The sequence below is a fragment of the Aquila chrysaetos genome, chromosome 3 (assembly GCF_900496995.4).
Source record: "Aquila chrysaetos chrysaetos chromosome 3, bAquChr1.4, whole genome shotgun sequence".
NCBI lineage: Eukaryota > Metazoa > Chordata > Aves > Accipitriformes > Accipitridae > Aquila > Aquila chrysaetos.
The window spans coordinates 75,789,171-75,810,601 of NC_044006.1; the positions used below are offsets into that span (position 1 = coordinate 75,789,171).

A 21,431-nucleotide genomic window follows, 5' to 3' on the forward strand; every position below is an offset into this window, starting at 1 on the left:
CAATGTAGATAGGGAAGACAGAGGCATGGGGCAAACTGCTGCAAGCTGGCATGAGTCAGCCAGAGAAGATGCAACAGTACATCTGGCTCCTGGTCCTGACCCAGTAATAGCTTATCGTCCCTCCTACATAAAAGCAACAGATAGTTTTTAAGAATTAAGGTTATTTAAGTGTTATTTAATTCTGCTTATTGCTGGTTTCCCCCTTGTCTACTAGCCTGGTCATCACTGCTGTCCTGAACAACAGTGGCACCCAGTGGAGGAGGTGCAGCCTGCACAGTCCAATTTTCAAAGGACACCCAAGACGCTTTAGAAGCTGGACTTTGCATTCAGCCAGCATCCTGCATGTGCCCTATTCAGGCAAACAAAAGGAGCCTGAATAAGGAATTTAAAACTACATAGCAGAGAAAGCCGCAACACTGCTCTTTGACATTAACAGAAATTTTTCCAAGATGTGATTTCTATGAATCATAATTTTTTGGTGCCAATAATAGCAAGTTTGCAGATCTGTGAGGAACAGAGATCACTGTGTACCCCAAAAGAGCACTATACTTCTTTTAGGGCACATATAATTATCAATAACAATATTTTGCACCTTAGGTCTGACCTGCCTGACTACCAGAAGTCATTTGGTCCTTTCAGTAGCTGTCTAAGATGGGGAGCAGTAGTAGTATTCATATTTTGCAGCTCATGAAACTGAAGGAGAGAGCAAGGCATGGATCTTTAAGCATACGCGCCATTCCACATGTAAGTGCTATCGTGTCAAACCATTGTAAGGAACTTCCCTCTACAAATAAAGCAATGAGACTCCTTACATGGGAGAGACATCGATGTTTAGTAAACTCTGCAAATGCAGAACAGTGTCAACTTAGACCCTTGCAAGTTTAGGTAGCAACTCTAACTGTTGACTAAATCTATACCCAGGTGTCTAAATATTTTCAAAGTTCAGAGCCAAGTGGTTTCAGTGCTATTGCAAATTAATGCAAGCTCAACAAAGAACAAGTCTCTCTCAGTTGAGAGCAGAATTTTGATTCTTCCTAGCAGAAGCTTATTATAGGAGTGGAAACAGAGACAACCACAATATGACCAAAATACTCCTTTTTAGCATAAACCAGGTAAAGAGATGTCACGTGAATATTTCACTGCCAGGAGCTCACAATAAATCAGTTATCCTGCTTCTACTGTCATCAGCATCAAGCAAACACCGGAACTAACATAGTGAGAAAACAAAGTTATTGTGTTTACCCAGCAAAGCCAATCTGTCCTCCTGTATTTTTTTCTGGAGTTGCTTTATTTCAAAATCTTTCTCTGTCACCAGTTTGTACAGTCTGCAGTTCTCATCTCGGACCTCTCGAAGCTGATCCTGGAGCTGCTCATTCTCAATCTCAAGCAACCTGGGAAAAAATAAGCCATAATGGCAAAGGTCACTGTAATGTGCTTCAAATAGACGCTTCCAGAAATAAAATAATGAAACAACTATATGCTAGATGAGCTGAGCTTACCAGGAGTAAGTTTACTGAATTAAGTAGAATATCCTAAACCTCAGATCACAACACAAGATGATGATCTGACTTATTCAGTTAACTTATTTCTTCTTAAAGAATTCTGCACTTCCTTGTGTTGTCTGGGACAAAAGATCACAGAACAAGTATCCTTTCAGTGCCCTTGAGGTTACTGAACAGTCTCATCTCACTCACTCTTACTTATCTGGTTCGAGGAAACCAGGCAGGCTCACCATTCAGCATCCAAGACATTCAGGCTTTACTTTCTATACTTACCAAAGCCAATAGAAGTCAACAGAGAATCAACTACAAAAGCTGCTACTGAGGTTCTTTATTTAAAAATGAATGTTTCATAGCAATTCACAAAAGACCAATTTCCTGTGTATTCATCTGATTTTCTTGGAACTCCACCAGGATGGACTGGCATCAGTTTGTATTGTTAATGTTGCTTTTTGGAATTCATTTAGAAACAAAGAATATCAAAAAGCCCTCTGAACAAGAGGAAATAGCCTTGCTTCTCCTATTCTTCAGTCCATTTAGTAACATCTATGGGTTTTATCTCTCTAAGACATCCAGAGAATTAATAACTTTAATCTCTTTCCTGTCCTTACAGGATGGTTCCTCCAAATGTAAAAACTAGAAGCTAAGACGTCAGGGGTTCAATTCACCTGTGGGCACTCAGGCATCTATTTGAGATGCCCCAGGATTATCTGAGCTCCCTACGTGAGGCCAGCAGCCATGACACAGGGTTCTTGGGAAAACTACTGGGGCCCAGGCAGAGAATCGAGAGCATCTCAGAGAGCACTTGCCAACCATGCGTGGACATACGAGCCAACCCCAAGAATTACTAACGTCCTCCAACTTTAGACATACTTTTTAGCCAGATTCCTCCAGACAGCAGCATTTCAGAATAGAAATGAGCCTGTCTCCATTCCACAGAGAGGAAATCAAATGTGCTAAGAGAAGCTGTACTGACACTGCCTCCAGTAAGTATGTTTGTGGTAGAGACCCTGCTGGCTCAAGTCAGAGGTTCCCATTCTGCCTGCCTCTGAGTCTCCTCTCTCCTCCTATCTGAACTTCCTCATCTCCCCCCATCTGAGTTTCCGGGTGGGGTCCCACTCTGTACCAAGACACGGGTGTCTCTGTGAGCAGCAAGCCAAAACACACACAAAAGTCAAAGGCAGTCTAGTCGATACATCCAGCGCTGCCTACAGACTAGCTGCCACTGTAGGGTGATGCGAATCACTCTTTAACTGCCACTAAGTGCACTGATGAGGGGACTCAATTCAGTTACCCACGCACAGGTGCCATTTGGGCAACCCACCCACCACCCAGCTGCTGCTGCTGAAGGGTGCGGGTCTCCTGTGTCCTGTCTATCATTCCCATGTGGAAGTTCCCGATACCCTACAGCATCTCAGATATCATTAGACACCTAAACCATCCACATGAATTGACCCCTAAATTCTTATTATCTACAGTGTCACCCTGAATGTCTACATTTTGGTGACTTAATCTGGCATAGTGTCCCACCCCTTTGGCCTATAGACTGATTGCTCCAGACTACAACAGAAGTAGGTAGCTTGCATGATCACAGAGATTTGGATAAAGCCCAGTTGTTGCAGTATAAACCTGTGGCTATAGACATATCGACAGCCAGACAAGTCAGCTATCTCAATAGTCACCTAAATCTTTTCTATTCAAAAGTTTTAGCAAGCTTTTTACTCCAACTGGACTTTGGAGCTTTTAAAGGCACGCTTCATATGTACATGTCAGAATAAATGAGCCCTTAAAGCACTGCCATAAACAGCACAGTCAATTTATGAGACAATTCACAATCCATAATTAAGAAATGCACTTCTGTTTCAAAGCTGCAAATCAAAGGGAGATCAAAGGCAGCTGTTTACAAAGGAGAAGAAAGCAAGCAGCAATCTGAGCAGAGAAAAGGCAAAACTAAGTTATTCCCACATGTACCACTCATAGAAGTGAGCAACAAAACTGTGCAGAACTAATTAGAGACGCATGGACAAAAGATTTTTAACAGGGAATTAACATGAAAAAAGGTTCTAAGCTCTTAACACACCTGATCAGAGATGTCTTCCTCAGAGCTGGCTTCCAAGTCTTGACAAAAAGTAGTTACAGCAGGATGGACAGAAATCCCAACTGCACAGAGACAAGAGTCTCCTCTGAGAAACTTCTCCATCCCATCCCATCCCAGAGTGACTCTACATGTTACAAAGGAGGTAGCAGGTTCCACCAAGTGGTTTAGCTATGGAAAGTCAGCCAAAAGAAACAGGCTGCAGAAAGGTAACCCTTTTCACTCTAGTTCAAGGAAAGAGTCAGAGGAAGCTTATGAGCAAGGCCTATGAAATTCAGGTAAGTGTCTTTCCCAACTCTGTTACAGTTTCTCTGTGTGATGGGGAGAATTGCTTAAATATACCAAATGAAGCAGGGAGGATAAAGTTACAGAAAGAACAAAACAGAAAGACCGAAGTGTCAGCTGAACACTTGCCTAAACAAAATTTGGGAGTAGGACAGGAGGAAGGAAAAATGAACTCCCAAGGCTCAGAGGAAGGGAGACTTCTGAGAGGAGAATGTTTTCCAAGCGCCACTATAAACAACACTGACATGCTGAAATCACTGCCACTGCAGACCATATGGAGTCCTGTTATTCTGGAACAAGTTTCTAACGTGTTGTCATGGGAATACTGCAAAGTACATCCTGGTGAATCCCTTCCAGAAGCAAATCCTGCCTGGATTTGATACACTCATAACCACTCTTTTGCTGAACACAGACATACATAAGCAAAGGACAATCCAGATAACTCTGCTACACCTGCCATGTCAAATGGGGACTTTTAACAGTCAGTGCCACTGAAATGGAGGTAAGTAATAGCTAGGTCTTGAATTACTCAGACCTAAACGACTGAACTGTAAATAGCAGAGAACTGCTGGGACTCTCCTGTACTCTGCAGCTCAGAGTATGCACACTGCACCAGGATGTGCTGTGGGAGTGCCTAAGCCCCTCTCCTCCACCAGACAAATCCACATCTGAACTGTGAGAAGCAGTCTCCCTCTCCATTAAAAAAAAAAAAAAAAAAAATCAGATCTCCATAGTAATCTCTATATAATATGAGAACTAAATGTTGAAGGGAAGAGAACAGCTGGTAGAGGTCAGATCAGAAGCATAACTTGGCAAATCAGACAGCTGTGGTGAGGGACCTGTGTGTGAAGAAGACAATGTATGAAGCAATGGTGAGAGCACTAGTTTCTAGAAGGTCAGCTCCCTGTTTCCACACAGACTTCCTTTGCAGCATGAACACCACATTCCCAGAAGCACCTGAAAGTTTCAGTGGTCCACTCCTGGGTTCCCTGCATCTTCACAGAAGCTCTGCTGCAGCTTATCCACTTGGGCGTTTAAGGAAGCAATCTTCAGAAACAAGCTGAGCAGGGAGTTGCCCAGAGTAACACAAAGGGAGGATCAGCATTTAGGCCCTAATAAACCTTGGTTAGTGGCTTGATAAACTTTGGTAGAGGTGCCCTTCCCCACTCAGGATTCTGGGAGGGGAAACTGTCTCAAAGGTATATGCCTAACTGTGGTTTTCCACCCATGACCCGCTGGTTTTGGCAGAGCTGCCAGCTCCTCCTTCCTGACCCTGTATCACAGTACATCACCCCATCATGGTGCCTATAAAACAGTCTATGGGACTAAAGCTGTAAAATTGGATCACTGAAATAACTTGAGATAAAAGTACCCTTGCCCCAGAAAGTGAATCCATTTTCCAGCAAGTAGCTGTATCCGCACAGCTGCAAGTGGGGAGCAGAAGCAGGAATTTCTTCAGCTGGCTTCACCACTAACATGGAGCAAATCCCTGAATAGCCAACACTGTAGTAAGTGCAGACATCTTTGGGACGTGTCCAACTTCAGACCTGTTCTAGTTTGTACAAAAAATATTAATTGGGTCAGAGGGAAAGACTGACTATATCCTAGGAGGAAGACAAATGATCTGAGCTGGGGTTTCAAATCTTTGCTCCTGTAAATTGAATATGCACTCAGCTCCAAAAACAAGATCGAGGGAGATCCACACCAGAATGTCCAATGTCCTGGTAATCCAGATACTACCCCAATGGGTAAGGTAAGACCCAAACGCCTGTGCCCAGTAAGATTTAAAACCCTACCATGTATAAACCTGTCAAGTATCTTAACCAGGGGGCAGCTCTGTCTATGAGACCCTCCTATGTAGCTGGCTGTCTTTTGATCTACTAAATCAGGTTATATTGCAAAGATAGCCAGGGGAACACTCTTCTGAGCTACAGGCCTTTGCTTGCACCCATTAGCTGCTTTGCCCTTACCTGTCTTTGGCAATTATTCATGTAGAGAACTTGTTTGTTTAAAAGGCTAGGCAGGAAATAACCAACAGTTCCAAGGATGTTAGTGATCCTGAACGACTGGATTTCATAACACAGTACCTAGCTGCCCCTAGCATGTCACCCTTAACCCCTCTGTCCTGCTTTTCATTTGTGAAACGCTGATAATCATAGAATCATTTAGGTTGGAAAAGACCTTGAAGATCATCGAGTCCAACCGTCAACCATGCCCACTAAACCATGTCCTGAAGTGCGTCATCTACACGCTTTTTGAATACCTCCAGGGATGGTGACTCAACCACTTCCCTGGGCAGCCTGTTCCAATACCTGACAACCCTCTCAGTAAAGAAATTTTTCCTAATATCCAATCTAAACCTCCCCTGCCACAACTTTAGGCCATTTCCTCTCGTCCTACCTCCAGCCACCTGACAGAAGAGACTGACCCCCACCTCACTACAACCCCCTTTCAGGTAGTTGTAGGGAGCGATAAGGTCTCCCCTCAGCCTCCTTTTCTCCAGTCTAAACAACCCCAGCTCCCTCAGCCGCTCCTCATCAGACTTGTGCTCCAGGCCCCTCACCAGCTTCGTTGCCCTTCTCTGGACACGCTCCAGCACCTCCATGTCTTTCTTGTAGTGAGGGGCCCAAAACTGAACACAGCACTCGAGGTGCGGCCTCACCAGTGCCGAGTACAAGGGAACAATCACTGCCCTGCTCCTGCTGGCCACACTATTTCTGATACAGGCCAGGATGCCGTTGGCCGCCTTGGCCACCTGGGCACACTGCTGGCTCATGTTCAGCCGGCTGTTGACCAACACCCCCAGGTCTTTTTCCACCGGGCAGCTCTCCAGCCACTCTTCCCCAAGCCTGTAGCGCTGCATGGGGTTGCTGTGACCCAAGTGCAGGACCCGGCACTTGGCCTTGTTGAACCTCATACAGTTGGCCTCGGCCCATCGATCCAGCCTGTCCAGATCCCTCTGTAGAGCCTGCCTACCCTTGAGCAGATCAACCCTCCTTCCCAACAATAATAAAAGAGCACATCATAATGGTCTGAGGATAAACACGTTAGGGACAGCGAGAGTCTTCTCAGGATAATGAAAGCCCAGTGCATGAAGACAGGAAGTGCTCTGTCAACTTAATATAAGTTTCATAAGATCATATGCAAAATATACTTCTTAAACTTCCTGAAGGAACAGTGTTGCTACACCTTTACCTTTTGCTGTCATCTTCATTTACAGGTTGTCCTATTTCAAACAGGTTTAGATCATCTGGGACTCTGAAAGTTTCCTGTGCATTGCCATTATCACCCTTCTGACTGTTCTGTTTTTCCTTCTTCCTCTCCATTAGATTTTGCAGCCGCCTTTGCTGTTGTTCTTGATAAGCCTTAAACTGACTTTTAAAATGTTCATTCACTTTTATGTCTGACTCCATTGTTTACTAAAAGCATAACAAGAAGAAAATAAAAAGTGACAGAGCGCAGAATCAACATCGCTTTGAAAAACATCCTCTTCCAGCAGCTGCTTCGCAGTTTTTCCTCACTGACCTCTGCACAATCTCCCTGCCACCTCCTCCTCTCAGCCACTGTACTCTTCAGCCCCACTGCCTTTCTTCAAGTGCCTTTTTCCATAAATGGCTTTCAAACAGTCTTCAAAAAAAGTTTTTGGGTCTTTTTCACTCTAGCATTCAAAAAGCAATGTTTTAAAATGTTTTTAAACAAATCTGTTTAAATAAACATTTTTACAGAAGAGCAAGTTGGGGTCAAACCCAAGTGAATGTGGCAAGCACGTTACACTGACTAAAGGGAGCACAGACTGTTTGCAACCATCCAGCCTTCCTTGCCACGTTTCAAAGAAAGGTGCAGTTTGCCCCATTTTTGGGTTAATGTGGGACTGACAGAGGACAAAAGATCTCTGTTTATCCTAATGCTCCCTTTGGGCACTAGACACCAAGAGTGTGGCTTACATCTTCCCCCTGAGTTTCTAAGCATTAAGTGATAACATTAAAGCAATAACATTGCTACCCATTTAAGTGTCTAGAGCTTTACTTAGTATGACTAAAGACAATCAGTTTGCTGATGTATTCCAGCCCCCTCTCCTTCTGTTTGACATTTACTGTCAGCAAAAAAACTAGCGCACCTTTGGCCTAGGAAAAAACGATCAGTAAAATCTTTCAAAGGCACACCCTCCACTGAGTAATTAATGCAGGCCCTTTCTCACACTAAGGCAGCAATCGTCCTGATAAACTGCCAAAAGGCACGCTATGTCCCTTTGTGCCTGTATGTACGGTGTGGGCAGAGACGCACTGCAAGCAGCTTTACCTCCACGCCTGCTTTCCAGACACCGTGGGGTGTGGGCAAGGTGCGTTAAGGACTGACAAGTGCAAAGAGCCAAAGTCAGGTGCCTCCGCCCAGCCCACAGGCCTCGTGGGTACGAGCGACGGCCTGGGGGCAACCTTTAGCCTTCCAGCCTACCTGGCTACCGACTCCAAACCTGTCACGGAGCGATCTGCCCCAGAGCTGCTGTGTGAGGAGAGTGGCTTCCCTCTCCTTCCCGCCCAACTCCCGCCTTGCCCTGCGGCCTGACGGGGCCTGACAGAGCCCCACCCCCCCCCCCCCCCCCCCCGCCCCGGCCTACCGAAACTGCCTTCCCCGGCCCCCGAGAGCAGCGGGAGAGTCCACCCCGGCCGCCCTCTCCCGCCGGCCGCCCGCCTCGGCTGAGCCGGGCCCGGCCGCTCCGGCTGCGGCTGCGGCTGCGGGCCCGGCCGCGGCCCCAAGCGGTTCCCATAGCAACGGCGGCCCGGGCCGGCGCCAAGGGCAGGGGAAGGGCAGGGCCGCGCATGCGCCGAGCGCCGGACGGCGCCGCCGGAGGGGCGGGGCTGGCGCCCTTCTCCTCAGCCCGGCCGCCATGACAGCTCTCCTCAGCAGCTATCGCCTGCGGGGCCTCGCCTTGCCGCGGAAAGCCCGGGCCCCTCGGGGTTACGGCGGTGTCGGGAAGGGGGCTGCTGCTTTATCTCTCCCCGCGCTGGGGTGGAGGAGGAGGGCGGGTACAGGTAAAGGCGTCCTCAGGCCCTCCCCAGCTCCACCGCGGTGAGGGGGAGCCGGCGTGAGCAAGCAGTCAAGGACGGCAGCACTGTAGCGGCTGGGAATGCCCTTTTCCAGTAGCACTGCACCCTCTCAGGTGATTTTTATTCACGTATGTAAGTTCACCCCAATCCCGCCGCAGGAGGCTGACTGCACGCCCCCCCCCCCCCCCCCCAAAAAAAAAAATCCATAGCCAAACGCTTGTTACCTCCAGCACATTTATTCATATTTGCACATTTATTCATATTTCATCTCCCGCTGCTCTGTACAATAGGTCACACACAGAGGTGCAGTATGTACCTTGCGGTATTTGTTACAAAGAGACACCATACTGTCACCACAGAATGTAAGCTAATAGGAGAAAACGAGGTTTTTACAAATTGCGTTTATTTTTGTGACTGCCATTGGAGATACAAGGGGTTCGAGAGTAAAATAACAGTGGCAATTTGCAGAGAAGGGTTTTAACACGGCGAAGATGATGGGGGCTTTTCAGATTTAAATGTTTTAAAATTTCAGTGGGGAATGAGGCTGCAGAAATCGGAGCTAGTAACTAAAAGGATTAGAACACCAAATCAAGGTTTAGTTTTCACAATATGTATTTTAAATGTTACATTTAAATGTTACTCAGAAGAACACTGTAAATAAAGTTACAAAACAGTAATCCAAAAGTCTGAAAATCTATAGTAAAAATAGGGAGCCTGTGTCTTCATTAACAATGAATAAATATAACATTTAAATAGCTGCAACACACCAAATATTTATCTCATGACTTAAATAAAAAAAAAATAGATGTTTATATCTCTCAATATTTTAGAAGTCATTTAGTGCTACTGGAAGCTTCTAAATTACAAAGTTGGAGGCTGACAAATATACAGGATAGAAAATGACAGCAAAGCATTCACAACACTATCTTACAGATGTGGCCTCCACACTCTGCCTGAGGCCTAACGGAAGCTAGTTCAGACTTTGTGGTTTTAGGCAATGGCAGCAAAAGAAGTCACCAATTTTAGGACCGAGTCGACAGTCGAGGGGAAGATAAAGGGATTGTACTCTACTATATCCCCTAAAAACTGGGATATGGTAGCGTCAATCAGAAAGAGCCAGACCCCGATACCCGCTCCCCCAGTGCACAATCATTTAGGCTGCCAGCTTCAAGACAGTGTACCATACACAAAATACATATAGGGCAATTCTCTGATACCATGTATTATTTTTTTCCTCAAGAACCCCTTGATATGAGGTTTGTAGCTGCAGTACACAGGCCACCACCAGGACAGAGATTTCAGTCATCTTTCCATTACTCCTTGGGCTTCACCATGTACTCCTGAAACATTGAATACAGCACACCTACAAGACAGAAATACAAGCACAGTTAGAAAGCTGGGTTAAAGAGGCAATAATGGGTTTTAAAATCTGAACAGTAAGAGATATTCTCAGCAATGGAAATAATGTTTCCCTTCCTCTTCTGCTGTATTTTTTGTTAATAGAAGTGATGAACACTACAAAATTCTTCATATACAGAGAAACTGGATATGAAAATATACTGTATATGAAAACGCAGATCCCCAGCCAATTCTAGTTTGCTCTGCAGCCAAAGTCAAGTGCTTTTTTGTCAGTATAGACAAACGGTGTTTTATGGGATGTACATTTACACACATACACAGCTGCAATACTTGGATAAGATCCGGGATGTACAAATCGGTACATTCAGGGACACAATTCCAGTCCTGAAAATAATACCATAGGCTATGCAAGCTGATTTTCCAATGCGTTAAATTCAGAACGTATTTACAAGGAAAAATATTAACATCAGATAGTCTTTTTTTTTTCTTCGCCTTCAATTTCAACACCTGCAGAACCTCACATACTTCCCACATCTAAAACTAGTCTAAAACTTCTACCCTCAAAGGTAGCGCAGTTTAATATTGAATATGTGTATTTAAACATCGCGTTACTCTAGAAAGGCTGAGCGAACACCAGTAACGACCATAAACATCCTGAAATATAATAGCCTGGAGACTTCCACCCCGAGGATATTTCATGCACACTGTATTATCCACTAGGAGAAGAGATGCGAGAGGTTTTCCGTGGTCCAGCTTGCCATTGCCGAGGACAGCCTCCCGTTCGGTACGTACCACACGTTATCGCTCCCACGACGAAGCCCTGGGCTGCCACGCGCATGTGAATCAGGTGAAGAGACATTTTCATGTCGCCTCTGTGCTTCAGTCTGTACAGCCCATAGCCGACCACCATGGCGAAGCCAGCCATCCCTACAAGGCAAGGAAAGCATCCTCCTGAGTTGAGATCCAACTCATCGAGATGTGTGGAGTGACCCACCTAAACAAGATATCCTGGGAATAATCATGTTTTGATCCAATCACGCTGTTTTTGTGTAGATGGCAAGTCCTGGCCTGCTTACTGTTTTCACTCGACTGCCATCTCATTCAACACCCAAGTCGGCGCAGAGGACAGAGATTTCCGCTAGTGTTAAAACACCACAGCAGTAGCTCAAGGTGTCAGAGTTTCCTGGATATTTTTCAGAAAGGACAAGCGCTGCTTGCACCCTCTTTCCTGGATGGAAGCTCGCACCCAACACCACCGCTCGGCTCCTCAGCGTGTGGACGCACCCTGACGTACCCAGCGGCCTGCTGAGGTTGCTGTTTTGGCTGTTGTCACGTTTGGCTGGCTTTCACTGGGACAGGACAAGGCGTATGTTACTTGTCCCGTGCTGTGGGGAGAGAGGTTCAGCAAGGTCTCTTTCACAGGGATAGAGTTCACTTTTAGTCCTTCAAAACGCCAAACGCAGCCCTGGCTGTGCCACCTCCAACCTGCGTACACTGATGCTCTCACAGAATACAGAGCAACAATGCACAAAAATGCCCGATTCCATCCACTTTATTGCATATTTAGGATGATTATTTACATAGTTCAAAGGACGCTGCCAAGTTTTAAGTGTTGTGTATATTTTACTGACAAGAGCCCAGACAGCTTGTCTCCCTGAACAGGAGTATTACCAGTTCCACTTGTGAAGCTGTAAACCCTTACTTCACTAGTGCATGATCCACGTGGCAGCTTCATTAAATACCAATTAAGAGTTTTAGGGCCTTCAAGCTAGCTCCGACACAGGTTGAAGGTAAGTTCTGCCAATCTGCTTGGGAGAACCCGAGCTCGCAGTGTTCGTAGTATGCTCTAGCGAGCTGGAGAGTGACCTGTGACCACAGAAACCAGTGACGGATATCTGTTAGCAGACGCTTGGAACAGTTCACCCCAAGTGACCCAACTGCTCTCCACTTAAGGTGGCTGGAAATCAAAATGTGTCTCGTGTCAGCAGCAGTTCCTGATCAGAGGAAAGTTCTCAGGATGAACGTGACTGATCCTCCCCTCAGAGGCTTTTTTGGGGTCTCGGCAGAGAGGCTGAGAACTTTAACGACCTCCTCAAGCTGGGGTACCACAAAACCTACTAAGAAAATGCATTTTAAACTAAGGCATGGCAGCAGAGAAGGGTGAAATGTTTAGCAGGCGGGCTGTATTTTAGATACTTCTGGTTTGTATTTTGTTAGCTTCAAAGTCACTTCGCAGTGATCACATAGTTCCTGGTAACTGTACTCCAGAACGGCTGCAAAACACAGTCCTTGCTACCCAACAGGACCACCTGAACATGTTTTTTAAGCTCACCTAAACAGTCTTTCAGGGTTTGTTGGCATGGCATTTTTTTGGTAATTGTAGGTTCTGAGTTTTCTATTTAAGATAACAGGCCTCACCGATTTGCCTGTTTCTTGCAGAACAAATACCATTCCGGGCAGGAGGATTACTGCTGTCACCACACAGAAAGCCTACACGAGGAAGTAACTTCAAAGTAATTTCCTGTTCACAGGAAAAAGTGACAGTACTTGCCGTACTGATTGCCCGTGAAGAGAAAGATCTAGGTAACCACATTCTTCATCTTTAAACTTACCGAGGGGTACAAATGGTGTCTCTTTAAATTTTCTTAACAGCTTCGATGTCTGGCTGGTGTCAGACTCGTACTCCGAGAAAATGGATTCCTGACCGGATGACATGATGGCTGTGAAGACAAAGAGCCTCTCTTCAGCTTTTAGAAACACCAAGCTAAGAGAACTTTTAGAAAAAGAAAATCCCTTGCATATTCCACCAGGCACAAATGTCCATGTAGTGAGGTATGAGCACAAGAGCTAGACTCAAGCCGATGAGCTACACTGACTTCAAGTGAAGTCTTGGGAAGCAAGGTTGTTGCATACTAGAACAGGTAAGGACAGGAGAAAAAAAAAGAAGTAGCGAAGCAACAAATTTCTGCCACCCGTTTTCACACCATTACAGATCCCAGTGAAAGCTTTGGTCACTGCTTTTTCTTTTAGGACTTCCATCCTCCATCGCACTGCTTTGCTTCCACAGGCTATTCCTTAATAGCAGCTCTGACCTCAGAAAAGTTCATTCCTCCTCTTTCGCTCCCTGCCAAGAACAGCGACGGAAGCGCTCGGGGTGGAAAGCGCGAGCCGCTGCGGAAGGTCAGCCCTACCTGGCAGCTCGTCAGTCACTACTACAGCCTATCCCACCTTGTTCACCACTTCAACAGAGCGTCAAACTCCTGCCGGAGAACACAAGAATGTAAAATGGCAGCTGCCGAGGAGTGGGAACGAGTCTTCAAGCCCTCGATAGGCACAGGCTCATGTGGGGACGCCTAACAGCCATGAGAAGGGCTCTACTCACCGAGTCTCAACACCAAACCTGTGAGACCATCCTCCAAAACTCGCCAGCTTGTTGTGCTGTCCCCATCACGGATTACACCAAGACCCATTCCTTCTTCGGTGCTCGGCACGAGCACCGTTCTTCAATTAGCGCCTATTTCTGCTACCACAATGAGCTCAGCAACATCACAAAGGACTCCGCTAGAAAAATCTCTACCGGTTTTGCTCCAGTTCTGCCATCAACGCGCTCAGCAGCAACATACAGCTCGGCCTCGCATGGAAGTACTCCAAGCTCTTGCAATAAGCCAACAGGAACTTAATTTAAGCACGGGCTAGTAAACACATGCAAAAGATACATTTCGAACGTGGCTGTGCTCCCCGGTTACGCAGCGTTTTGGGCGGCAGACTGACTGCTTTTTGAACTGAACCTGCAAACCATTTCCTCTGCAGGCCAGAGGGTTTGGTCCCTCTGCACCTGCTACAGCTACCCTCGTCGGCTAAATCTAAGTTATGTTTTAGCCTGACTCACTCGAAGAAGGAAACACGCGAGCAAACGCTGCGGAAGCCGGGCGAACCCCCCCACCCGGCCGCCACGACCTCGCCGCGACCCGCAGCAGCAGGGAGACGCGGCGGGGTGGGGGGGTGGGGGGAGAAAAACAGCTCTGACACGGGTGGGGGCAGACGGCTGGCAAAGCCACAGGTCCCAACAGACCCACGCGTGGCCCCTGCCCCGCTTCAGACCCAGGCCCCCCGCACCCCACACCGGCCTTCTCCCCTACTCCAGGCGCTCCCCCCCCCACGCACACACGCACACGCACGCACACACACACAAGGGTCTCTGCCCCTAAATCTGCCCAAGTGCTCCCCCGTCCTCCCCCGGGGTGTCCCCCCCGGCGGCCCCGGCCCTCACCCCGCCGCCGCCGCCGCTGCTCCCCCTCGCTAATCCGATACCGGCCGGCTTCTGCCAGCCCTAGCCCCGCCCCCTCGCTTCTTATTGGCCGGCTTCGCCCCGCCTTCTCCTCCTCCACCCGCTTCCCCCCCTCCCGCCCCGACCGAGGACCACAACTCCCAGCGTACAGCGCGGCAGCTCCTCCCCCCCGCCGCCGCCAGCCAATCCGGAACGGGGAGGCGGGGCAGGCCGTGACGTCGCCGCCGAAGGGTTTGACGCATTGCGGCGGAGTGACGTGACGTGGCGTCTGGAGGCGGGGAAGGGGCGGCAGGGCAGGGCTAGCTCGGGTTTGGAAAGCGAGAGAGGTTTTGGGGATGAACCCGGCGATTTGTTTCACCCCCAAAGCAGGGGGTTTGCAGGACGGAAAAGCAGCCCGCAGCGCTTTGTTTTTATTTTTTTTTTTCCTGCAATTTGGCGGATTTTCGCTTCAAAAACTTGTCAGCGTCGGTATAAACCCGCGCTTCCACATCAAGCTCTTTAGCAAAAGGCAAACCCAGAGCCCGGCTTTCCCTTGGTCTGGTTTTCTTTTTCCTGACAGTGAATTGTCTCATTCGCTATTTTTCCCTGAATTCCAGCTTTCAAGCAGAGCTCGCTTTGCCCCCGCTGCATGCCAGGCAGTGGATTTTGAAGCCCAAAGACAACCTAGACGTTGCCCCTGACTTTAAGCGAACCGGACTCTGGAGCAGGAGGAAAAAAAATCTCCCGGGATCCTGAAGATGCCTAAAACCCTCCCCTAAACCTGGGGGCAGCTCGTCAGGGCAAAACAGCAAAGAAAAGTCCTTTTTTCCAAAAACCCTGCCCTGTTTTGCGGTGTTCGTGACTCCTCGAGCTCGGGGGGAAGCAGAGCTTCTGCTCCTGCAGGGCTACTCCACCGCTGACACGCAGCATTTTCAATAGCGTAAAAGAAAGTGGCTCAGATAACCGTTTGCTAGTACGGCTGTATCTCTCTAAATGTGCTTCCCATTACCGGTAATCTGGTTACTTTGCCTGCCAAAGTCATTAGGGCTCTGCAGAGTCTGAAAGGAAAAAAAAAAAAAATTATGCAATTACCAGCTCCCGAATTGAGTTAAAATCATGTAATAAATTACAGTGAAGGCTACTTTCTCCAGTGACTCTCAGAGGCACATTTAATTCCCTGCAGCTCTGTGTGATATGTGCTTCAGGGGAGAAACTCAATTAAAAAAAACCCCGCATTTCATTTTAATTGCTGGGCTAATGAAACTGCTGTCACCTGTAGCGTCCCTGTGTGTGTGTGTGTCTGGCGCCTCGGCTTTGTGAGCGGCTTCTTGCTCTCTGCGAATGTGTATGTTGCCCATATATATTTATTATAGGATATCTTTTAAAAGCAGGCACACATGTACGCCAGCTGGTGGTGGCAAACGTGGAAATGGGTAAAAATAACATATTTCTCTCTGCGAATCCACCTACCATGGGGCAGGTTGGATGCGGGGCTGTGGCCATTGCTGCTGCTCTGTTCTCCCGTTTTCACCAGGGCAGTTTGGGGTTTATAAAGCGCACCAGGGTTGGTACGGGGGATGGCCTTGGCACGGTCAGGGTGTTCCCCATGGCCTTGTTTCGTGGTGAGATGAGGGAAACGAGCCGGAGGGTGACCACTCACCAACAGTGATGCTCTAGAACCCCTTCAATAAACCATTTTATCAGAGACACCTTTGACAGGCAAGCAAAGGGTTGTGCTGTGAAGCTGTCCCCGAAACACCCCTGTGGCAGCGTCAGGAGTCTGGCACATCTCTGCTGTGGGCGATCTCTTTTTGCACGTTCAACCACGGCAATAAGCTCTTTATTCCAGTACTACTTGCAAGGCTTTGCCGCTGCCTGCGAAGACACGTGATTGTCCCCACGGAGCTGCCAGTGCCCGCTGGCCCCGGCCATGTCCCCGCTGGTGGCCATTTCTGCTCTTGCAGGGGATGAGGACCCTGCAGCATCCAAGTAGCACGTGGCTTATTCAGATTTTGTGGAAAAAAATGCAGATTTCAACACCGGGGTCTCAGGCCCGGGAGCCTCTCAGTGCAGAGACGAAGGAGGTCCAATCCTGCCTGGGGGAGCTGGGAGGTAGCCAGCGTGGATGTCATCTTAATATCCATCAGGCAACGGCAGATGTTTCCACTAATTAAAGCTTTTTGAAAACAAAATAATAAGGGGGAGCTTGTTGCCACATCTGGGGTTGGGATGCAGCAAACCCAGAATCAACAGGGAAAAAGAAATTAGGGACAGATTGCTTGTTTGGGAGAAGATGGGGGTGGAGAAAAGGGAAGGATCAAGGTGGACGGGGGAAAAGCTTGCGTGGAAAAATGGAGAGAAGAAAGGCAAAAGGAACTGGTTATCTTTAAGCAAGCGGCTGGTCTGTGTGCTTGTCTGCGTGACCCTGGTCTGGCACATCCCAGAAAAGCCTCCTTCTGACTATTTTGTGAGCGGTCTCACCACCCAGCCTGTGCGTGCTGGGGTGCATGGGATCCACCAGCGACCTTCATGTTGTGCTGACGTGGGTCCTTGGTCCCAGCAGCTCTGGCTGTCCCTCGCGTGGTGCCTGACTTGAGCTACGCAAGAGCAGGTTGTATTTCTGAAGGAGGGGTGCTGGGTCCCTGTAGCACAGAAATTATTGCTGCAGCGCTCTGAACCAGTGATGAACACCAGGAAAGGCGAAACAAAACCAGGGAGGTCACACTGAGCTCACATTTCCTGCCCATGCTCTTACACAAGTCAAAGAGGTTCCTAAAAGCCTGATTCAAGCCTCCAGCAGGATGGAAACAGGAGAAGAAGCTCCTGTAAGTGCCTTTTCTGCTTCTTGCTTGCAGACAAAGCTGCATGAGAAACCTAGAGAGGTTTTCTTTTCTTCTTGAAAGTTAGCCAGCTCATAAGTGCCGGTGCTCCAGAGGGCTTGGGATTAATTTCTGAGCTCAGCCCACGTTGCATTCGTCAGTTCTCCACTGTGAGCTACAAGATGGGGATGTGAGTATCAGTGCCAGCGTGGTACAGAGCGGGGAAGACGCGGCAGAGAGGAAAGAGGCATCTTGGTGGGCTGGAAGAGACCCAGAAATGGAAATTTTCGGGATGGCTTGTCCTGATGTGGGTGCAGGGGGGGAAGGTGTTTAGGAGTCTTGCTGGGTGTTGCTGCAATCAGAAGGGTGGGCAGCTTTGGTTTCCTCTTGAAAGCATACAGTCAGAACTGTAGATGGCTAAGGATGAATTTCCTCCAAAATATGAAACAGAAAAAAAAAAAAGCTCATTCCCAGAAAAGTCTTTTTCTAGCACTCTTCCATGGCAGATCTCCTCTCCGAGGCTGCTCTGTCTGAAGTGCCGTGCGGCACGCTCCAAAGAACTGTGAGACAGCAAGAAAACATTTCAATCCAGCCCAACCCAAATTTTCTTTTCTTTTCAGCTGCCTGGAATTGCCTGGAATGAGTATTTAAGCAATTTTAGACATGGGACCGCTACAGGTATGTCCACAGCTTCACCCTTTACGGCCGCACACCCACGGGCATCCTCAGCACCCCACTCCAAGCCTTGGGTGCTTTGCTTAATCCACTTGGGGTGGAGGGGCTCCCCTTTCCTGGTGTCCTGGTTTCAGCTGGGATGGAGTTAATTGTCTTCCTAGTAGCTGGTACGGTGCTATGGTTTTGAGTTTGCTATGAGAAGAATGCTGATAACACACTGATGTTTTCAGTTGTTGCTAAGTCGTGTTTAGTCTAAAGTCAAGGATTTTTCAGCTTCTCATGCCCAGCCAGTGAGAAGGCTGGAGGGGCACAAGGAGTTGGGAGGGGACACAGCCAGGGCAGCTGACCCAAACCAGCCAAAGGGGTATTCCATACCATGTGACGTCATGCCCCGTATATAAACTGGGGGGAGTGGGGGCAGGGGGATCGCCACTCAGGGACTAACTGGGTGTGGGTGGGCTGGTGGTGAGAAATTGCATTGTGCACCACTTGTATATTCCAGTCCTTTTACTATGACTATTGTCATTTTATTATTGTTACCATTATCATTATTAGTTTCTTCTCTCCTGTTCTATTAAACTGTTCTTATCTCAACCCACGAGTTTTACTTTTTTTTCCGATTCCCTCCCCTGTCCCACTGGGTGGGGGGAAGTGAGTGGGTGTCTGCGTGGTGCTTAGCTGCTGGCTGGGGTTAAACCACGACACCTGGGGTGTTCATGGGGAGGGAGCCGTCCCTAGGAGTTGCAGAGCCACTGTGGGGTCCGTCCTCCTTGGGACGCATAGCACAACCGGGGACCAACACCTTCATTTTCTCATTACTCGGTGGCTGCAGGTCTCTTAGGCAATGGGAGAAACAGGTCCTCAAGGAGAGCAAGGCAGGAGTAACTGCAGACAGGGAACTACACAGGCCTGCTTGTTTTGGGATTGCTGGAAAAATGATCTTCAGTGGAAAGGTGGGCAGGTTTGGCCATGGCTGAAAAGTGGCGTGTTAGGGATGGAGGGGTATTTGCACTATTTTTTCCCTGTGACAGCCCTGGGTTGCTGTCAGAGCCTGGAGATTAGTCACCGTTTCCTGAAATCTGGGCTGCAGCTGTCTAAACACTGAAGCCAGCCTGCAGTCCTGGGGAGCGGCCAGCTGCACGGCCCTTGCCCTCCTCAGTCAGGAGGGTTTCAGCCCACGCCTCATCTCATGCACAGTAGATTCCAGCAGCATCATTCCAGCTAAATCTCTACCTCTAACCTTGATTCAGGAGTTGATTCTGGTGCCTACATGTCCTTATGTTGGATGGGGCTTTGAGCAACCTGATCTAGTGGAAGGTATCCCTGGCCATGGGAGGAGGGTTGGAACTAGATGATCTTTAAAGTCCCTTCCAACCCAAACCATTCTATGATTCTATGATTCCATGTTTTCCACTTACTAATATCTTTTACAAGAATCCATGGCTTGGTGTCCTACAGTTGGCATGGAGAGGGGCCAGTGTCCTACTGGGAGCAGTGAGATGTTCAGCATTTCACCTCTGGGAGCAGCCCCACCAACATAAAGGTGCTGGTAGCAGGTTCTGCTTCATGGAAAATTGAGATGCAGCTTTCTCAGTAGTGACGTGGGTGAATCTAAAGCAGCTCACAGAGAAGTGTAATGGTGGATTTGCCATAATTTAGAGCAGAAACTTCCTCAAAAGCTTGCAGTGGTGTCACGAGGAAGTGGTGAGTTATGTCAGAGGAGATCGTGCTCATTTACTTTCAAGGTTTAATGTGTCGGAGTAAGGAAACCAGAATTTTTTTTTTTTATATGTATGTGTAGACAGCTGTGCCCATGCCGTAGGCAAAGGCCAAGGAGTGCAGGATACAAAATACTTATCAGAAGGTGGCAGAAATTTGAAGCTATGAACTAGAGGAAAACCCTCTGTGATGTGATGTTTGCCTTTCCCGTGTGGTTTGGAACAACATTTTGATCCCCTTCACTTGTCTTTTGCTCCTAGGCAGCCACTTGTCAAACACAACTTCAAAGGTGGCAACAACAACCGCTGCCACCTTGCTGGATGCTGCCAATTCAAGTGACTACCCGTACGAGTACTTGGATGAGGAGGATTACATGCAGTATGGCCTCTGCACAAAAGAAGAGCTGCTCTCCTTTAGCAGAGTATTCTTGCCATCTTTTTACACCGTGGTCTTTCTTGTTGGGTTGGTCGGGAATGTCCTCCTGTTTATTGTCCTCATTATGTACATCAGGAAGAAAAAGAAGATGACCGAGTTGTATCTGCTGAACCTGGTGGTTTCAGACTTCTTCTTCCTACTAACCCTTCCTTTCTGGGCTCTGTACATTTCTCAGTGGGTGACCTGGGACATATTGTGCCCGGTCTTAAATGCCATGTACACTCTGAATTTCTACAGTGGTATTTTTTTTGTGAGCTGCATGAGTCTGGACATGTATCTGCAGATAGTTCACGCTAGCTCTCCTCACGGCTCCATGACACAGAGGAATTCCATCCTCGTCTTGTTGGTAGTATGGGTCTTTTCCATCCTCCTCTCCATTCCTGATGGCCTCTTCACCAGCACAAGGCAAATCCACAACAAAACCATCATGTGTGCCCATGATTATGGCCAGAAACACTTAATTTGGAAAGTCGTCTTTCGGGTTATTCAAAACATCCTGGGCTTCCTTTTTCCCTTCCTCTTCATGGTGTTTTGCTATTCCCGCATAGCGTGTGTCCTCACCATGTCTCAGTTGCCTGGTTCAAGGAGAGCACTCTGCTTAGTCTTTACTCTGGTGGGTGTTTTCTTTGTCCTGTGGTCCCCTTACAACATCGTCCTCATCCTTCACTCCCTGCAAGATGTCGGTGTAATCAGGAGCTGTGAAAGCAGTAGGCAATTGGACTATGCCATGCAGATCACGGAGAGTTTGTCCTTTGTCCACTGCTGTCTCAACCCCTTGCTCTATGCTTTTGTGAAAAAACGATTCAGGTTATATTTATGGAAGATCCCTCAGGCCATTTTCAGGAGAAGTGCTTTCTTTGACCTCCAGCCCTCAGAGACAAGCCAGTCTTGCAGCAGATACACAGCTGAGATAGAAATGTTGAGTATCACAAATGCATGATAAATATTTACATTATTTACGTTACGTGTATGCCCTCTGTGCTGTATTTTACTGGTCCTGGCCATGCGATGGAGTTGGTGCGAGCCCACAGCGCTGCATAACCAGGTATTTCATCCTAGTGTCAGCATCGAGATGAGGATTTTCCACGTTGGGATTGGAAAAGTACACGTGGGATTTGTGTGAGAGACTGAAAGAGTTAATGTCTCAAACACTGTGGTGGGGCAAGTTCTGCATAACAACGAACCCTGCATAACAAGGAACCGCAGGTGAAAAGAAGCAGATCAGCACAGATC

The 21,431-nt window shown here is 47.8% G+C and overlaps 3 protein-coding genes across 11 annotated transcripts in view; 1 reads left to right on the forward strand and 2 right to left on the reverse strand.

Moving 5' to 3' along the window:
- CCDC13 (coiled-coil domain containing 13) overlaps nucleotides 1-8,636 on the reverse strand; it is a 35,990-nt gene extending 27,354 nt beyond the window's left edge. For 2 of the 6 annotated variants that reach the window (XM_030010360.1, XM_030010359.2), the window contains exons 1-2: nucleotides 7,075-8,319; nucleotides 1,243-1,391 (exon numbers count right to left, since the gene is read on the reverse strand). In XM_030010360.1, the coding sequence (XP_029866220.1) occupies nucleotides 1,243-1,391; nucleotides 7,075-7,292 (367 nt within the window). In that variant the 5' untranslated portion in view covers nucleotides 7,293-8,319. The other 4 variants (XM_030010354.2, XM_030010357.2, XM_030010356.2 and 1 more) reach the window with 4 other exon arrangements.
- Nucleotides 8,637-9,141: 505 nt separating this feature from the next.
- Nucleotides 9,142-14,642, reverse strand: HIGD1A (HIG1 hypoxia inducible domain family member 1A). 2 transcript variants are annotated; one of them, XM_030010374.2, is made up of 4 exons: nucleotides 14,554-14,642; nucleotides 12,896-13,003; nucleotides 11,076-11,210; nucleotides 9,142-10,287 (listed from the first exon to the last, which is right to left on the reverse strand). In XM_030010374.2, exons 2-4 carry the CDS (start codon nucleotides 12,996-12,998, stop codon nucleotides 10,238-10,240), a joined length of 288 nt encoding a protein of 95 aa, XP_029866234.1. In that variant the 5' UTR covers nucleotides 12,999-13,003; nucleotides 14,554-14,642; the 3' UTR covers nucleotides 9,142-10,237. The 2 variants fall into 2 exon arrangements, with proteins under 2 accessions (XP_029866234.1, XP_029866233.1); XM_030010373.2 differs by lacking the exon at nucleotides 14,554-14,642 and adding an exon at nucleotides 13,666-14,163.
- A 2,623-nt stretch (nucleotides 14,643-17,265) lies between these two features.
- Nucleotides 17,266-21,386, forward strand: ACKR2 (atypical chemokine receptor 2). 3 transcript variants are annotated; one of them, XM_030010372.2, is made up of 3 exons: nucleotides 17,266-17,375; nucleotides 17,990-18,047; nucleotides 20,024-21,386. In XM_030010372.2, the coding sequence occupies exons 1-3, from the start codon at nucleotides 17,352-17,354 to the stop codon at nucleotides 21,136-21,138; spliced, it is 1,197 nt and encodes a 398-aa protein (XP_029866232.1). In that variant the 5' UTR covers nucleotides 17,266-17,351; the 3' UTR covers nucleotides 21,139-21,386. The 3 variants fall into 3 exon arrangements, with proteins under 3 accessions (XP_029866232.1, XP_029866231.1, XP_029866230.1); XM_030010371.2 differs by lacking the exon at nucleotides 17,266-17,375 and adding an exon at nucleotides 17,580-17,680; XM_030010370.2 differs by lacking the exon at nucleotides 17,266-17,375 and adding an exon at nucleotides 17,588-17,676.
- The last annotated feature ends 45 nt before the right edge of the window (nucleotides 21,387-21,431 follow it).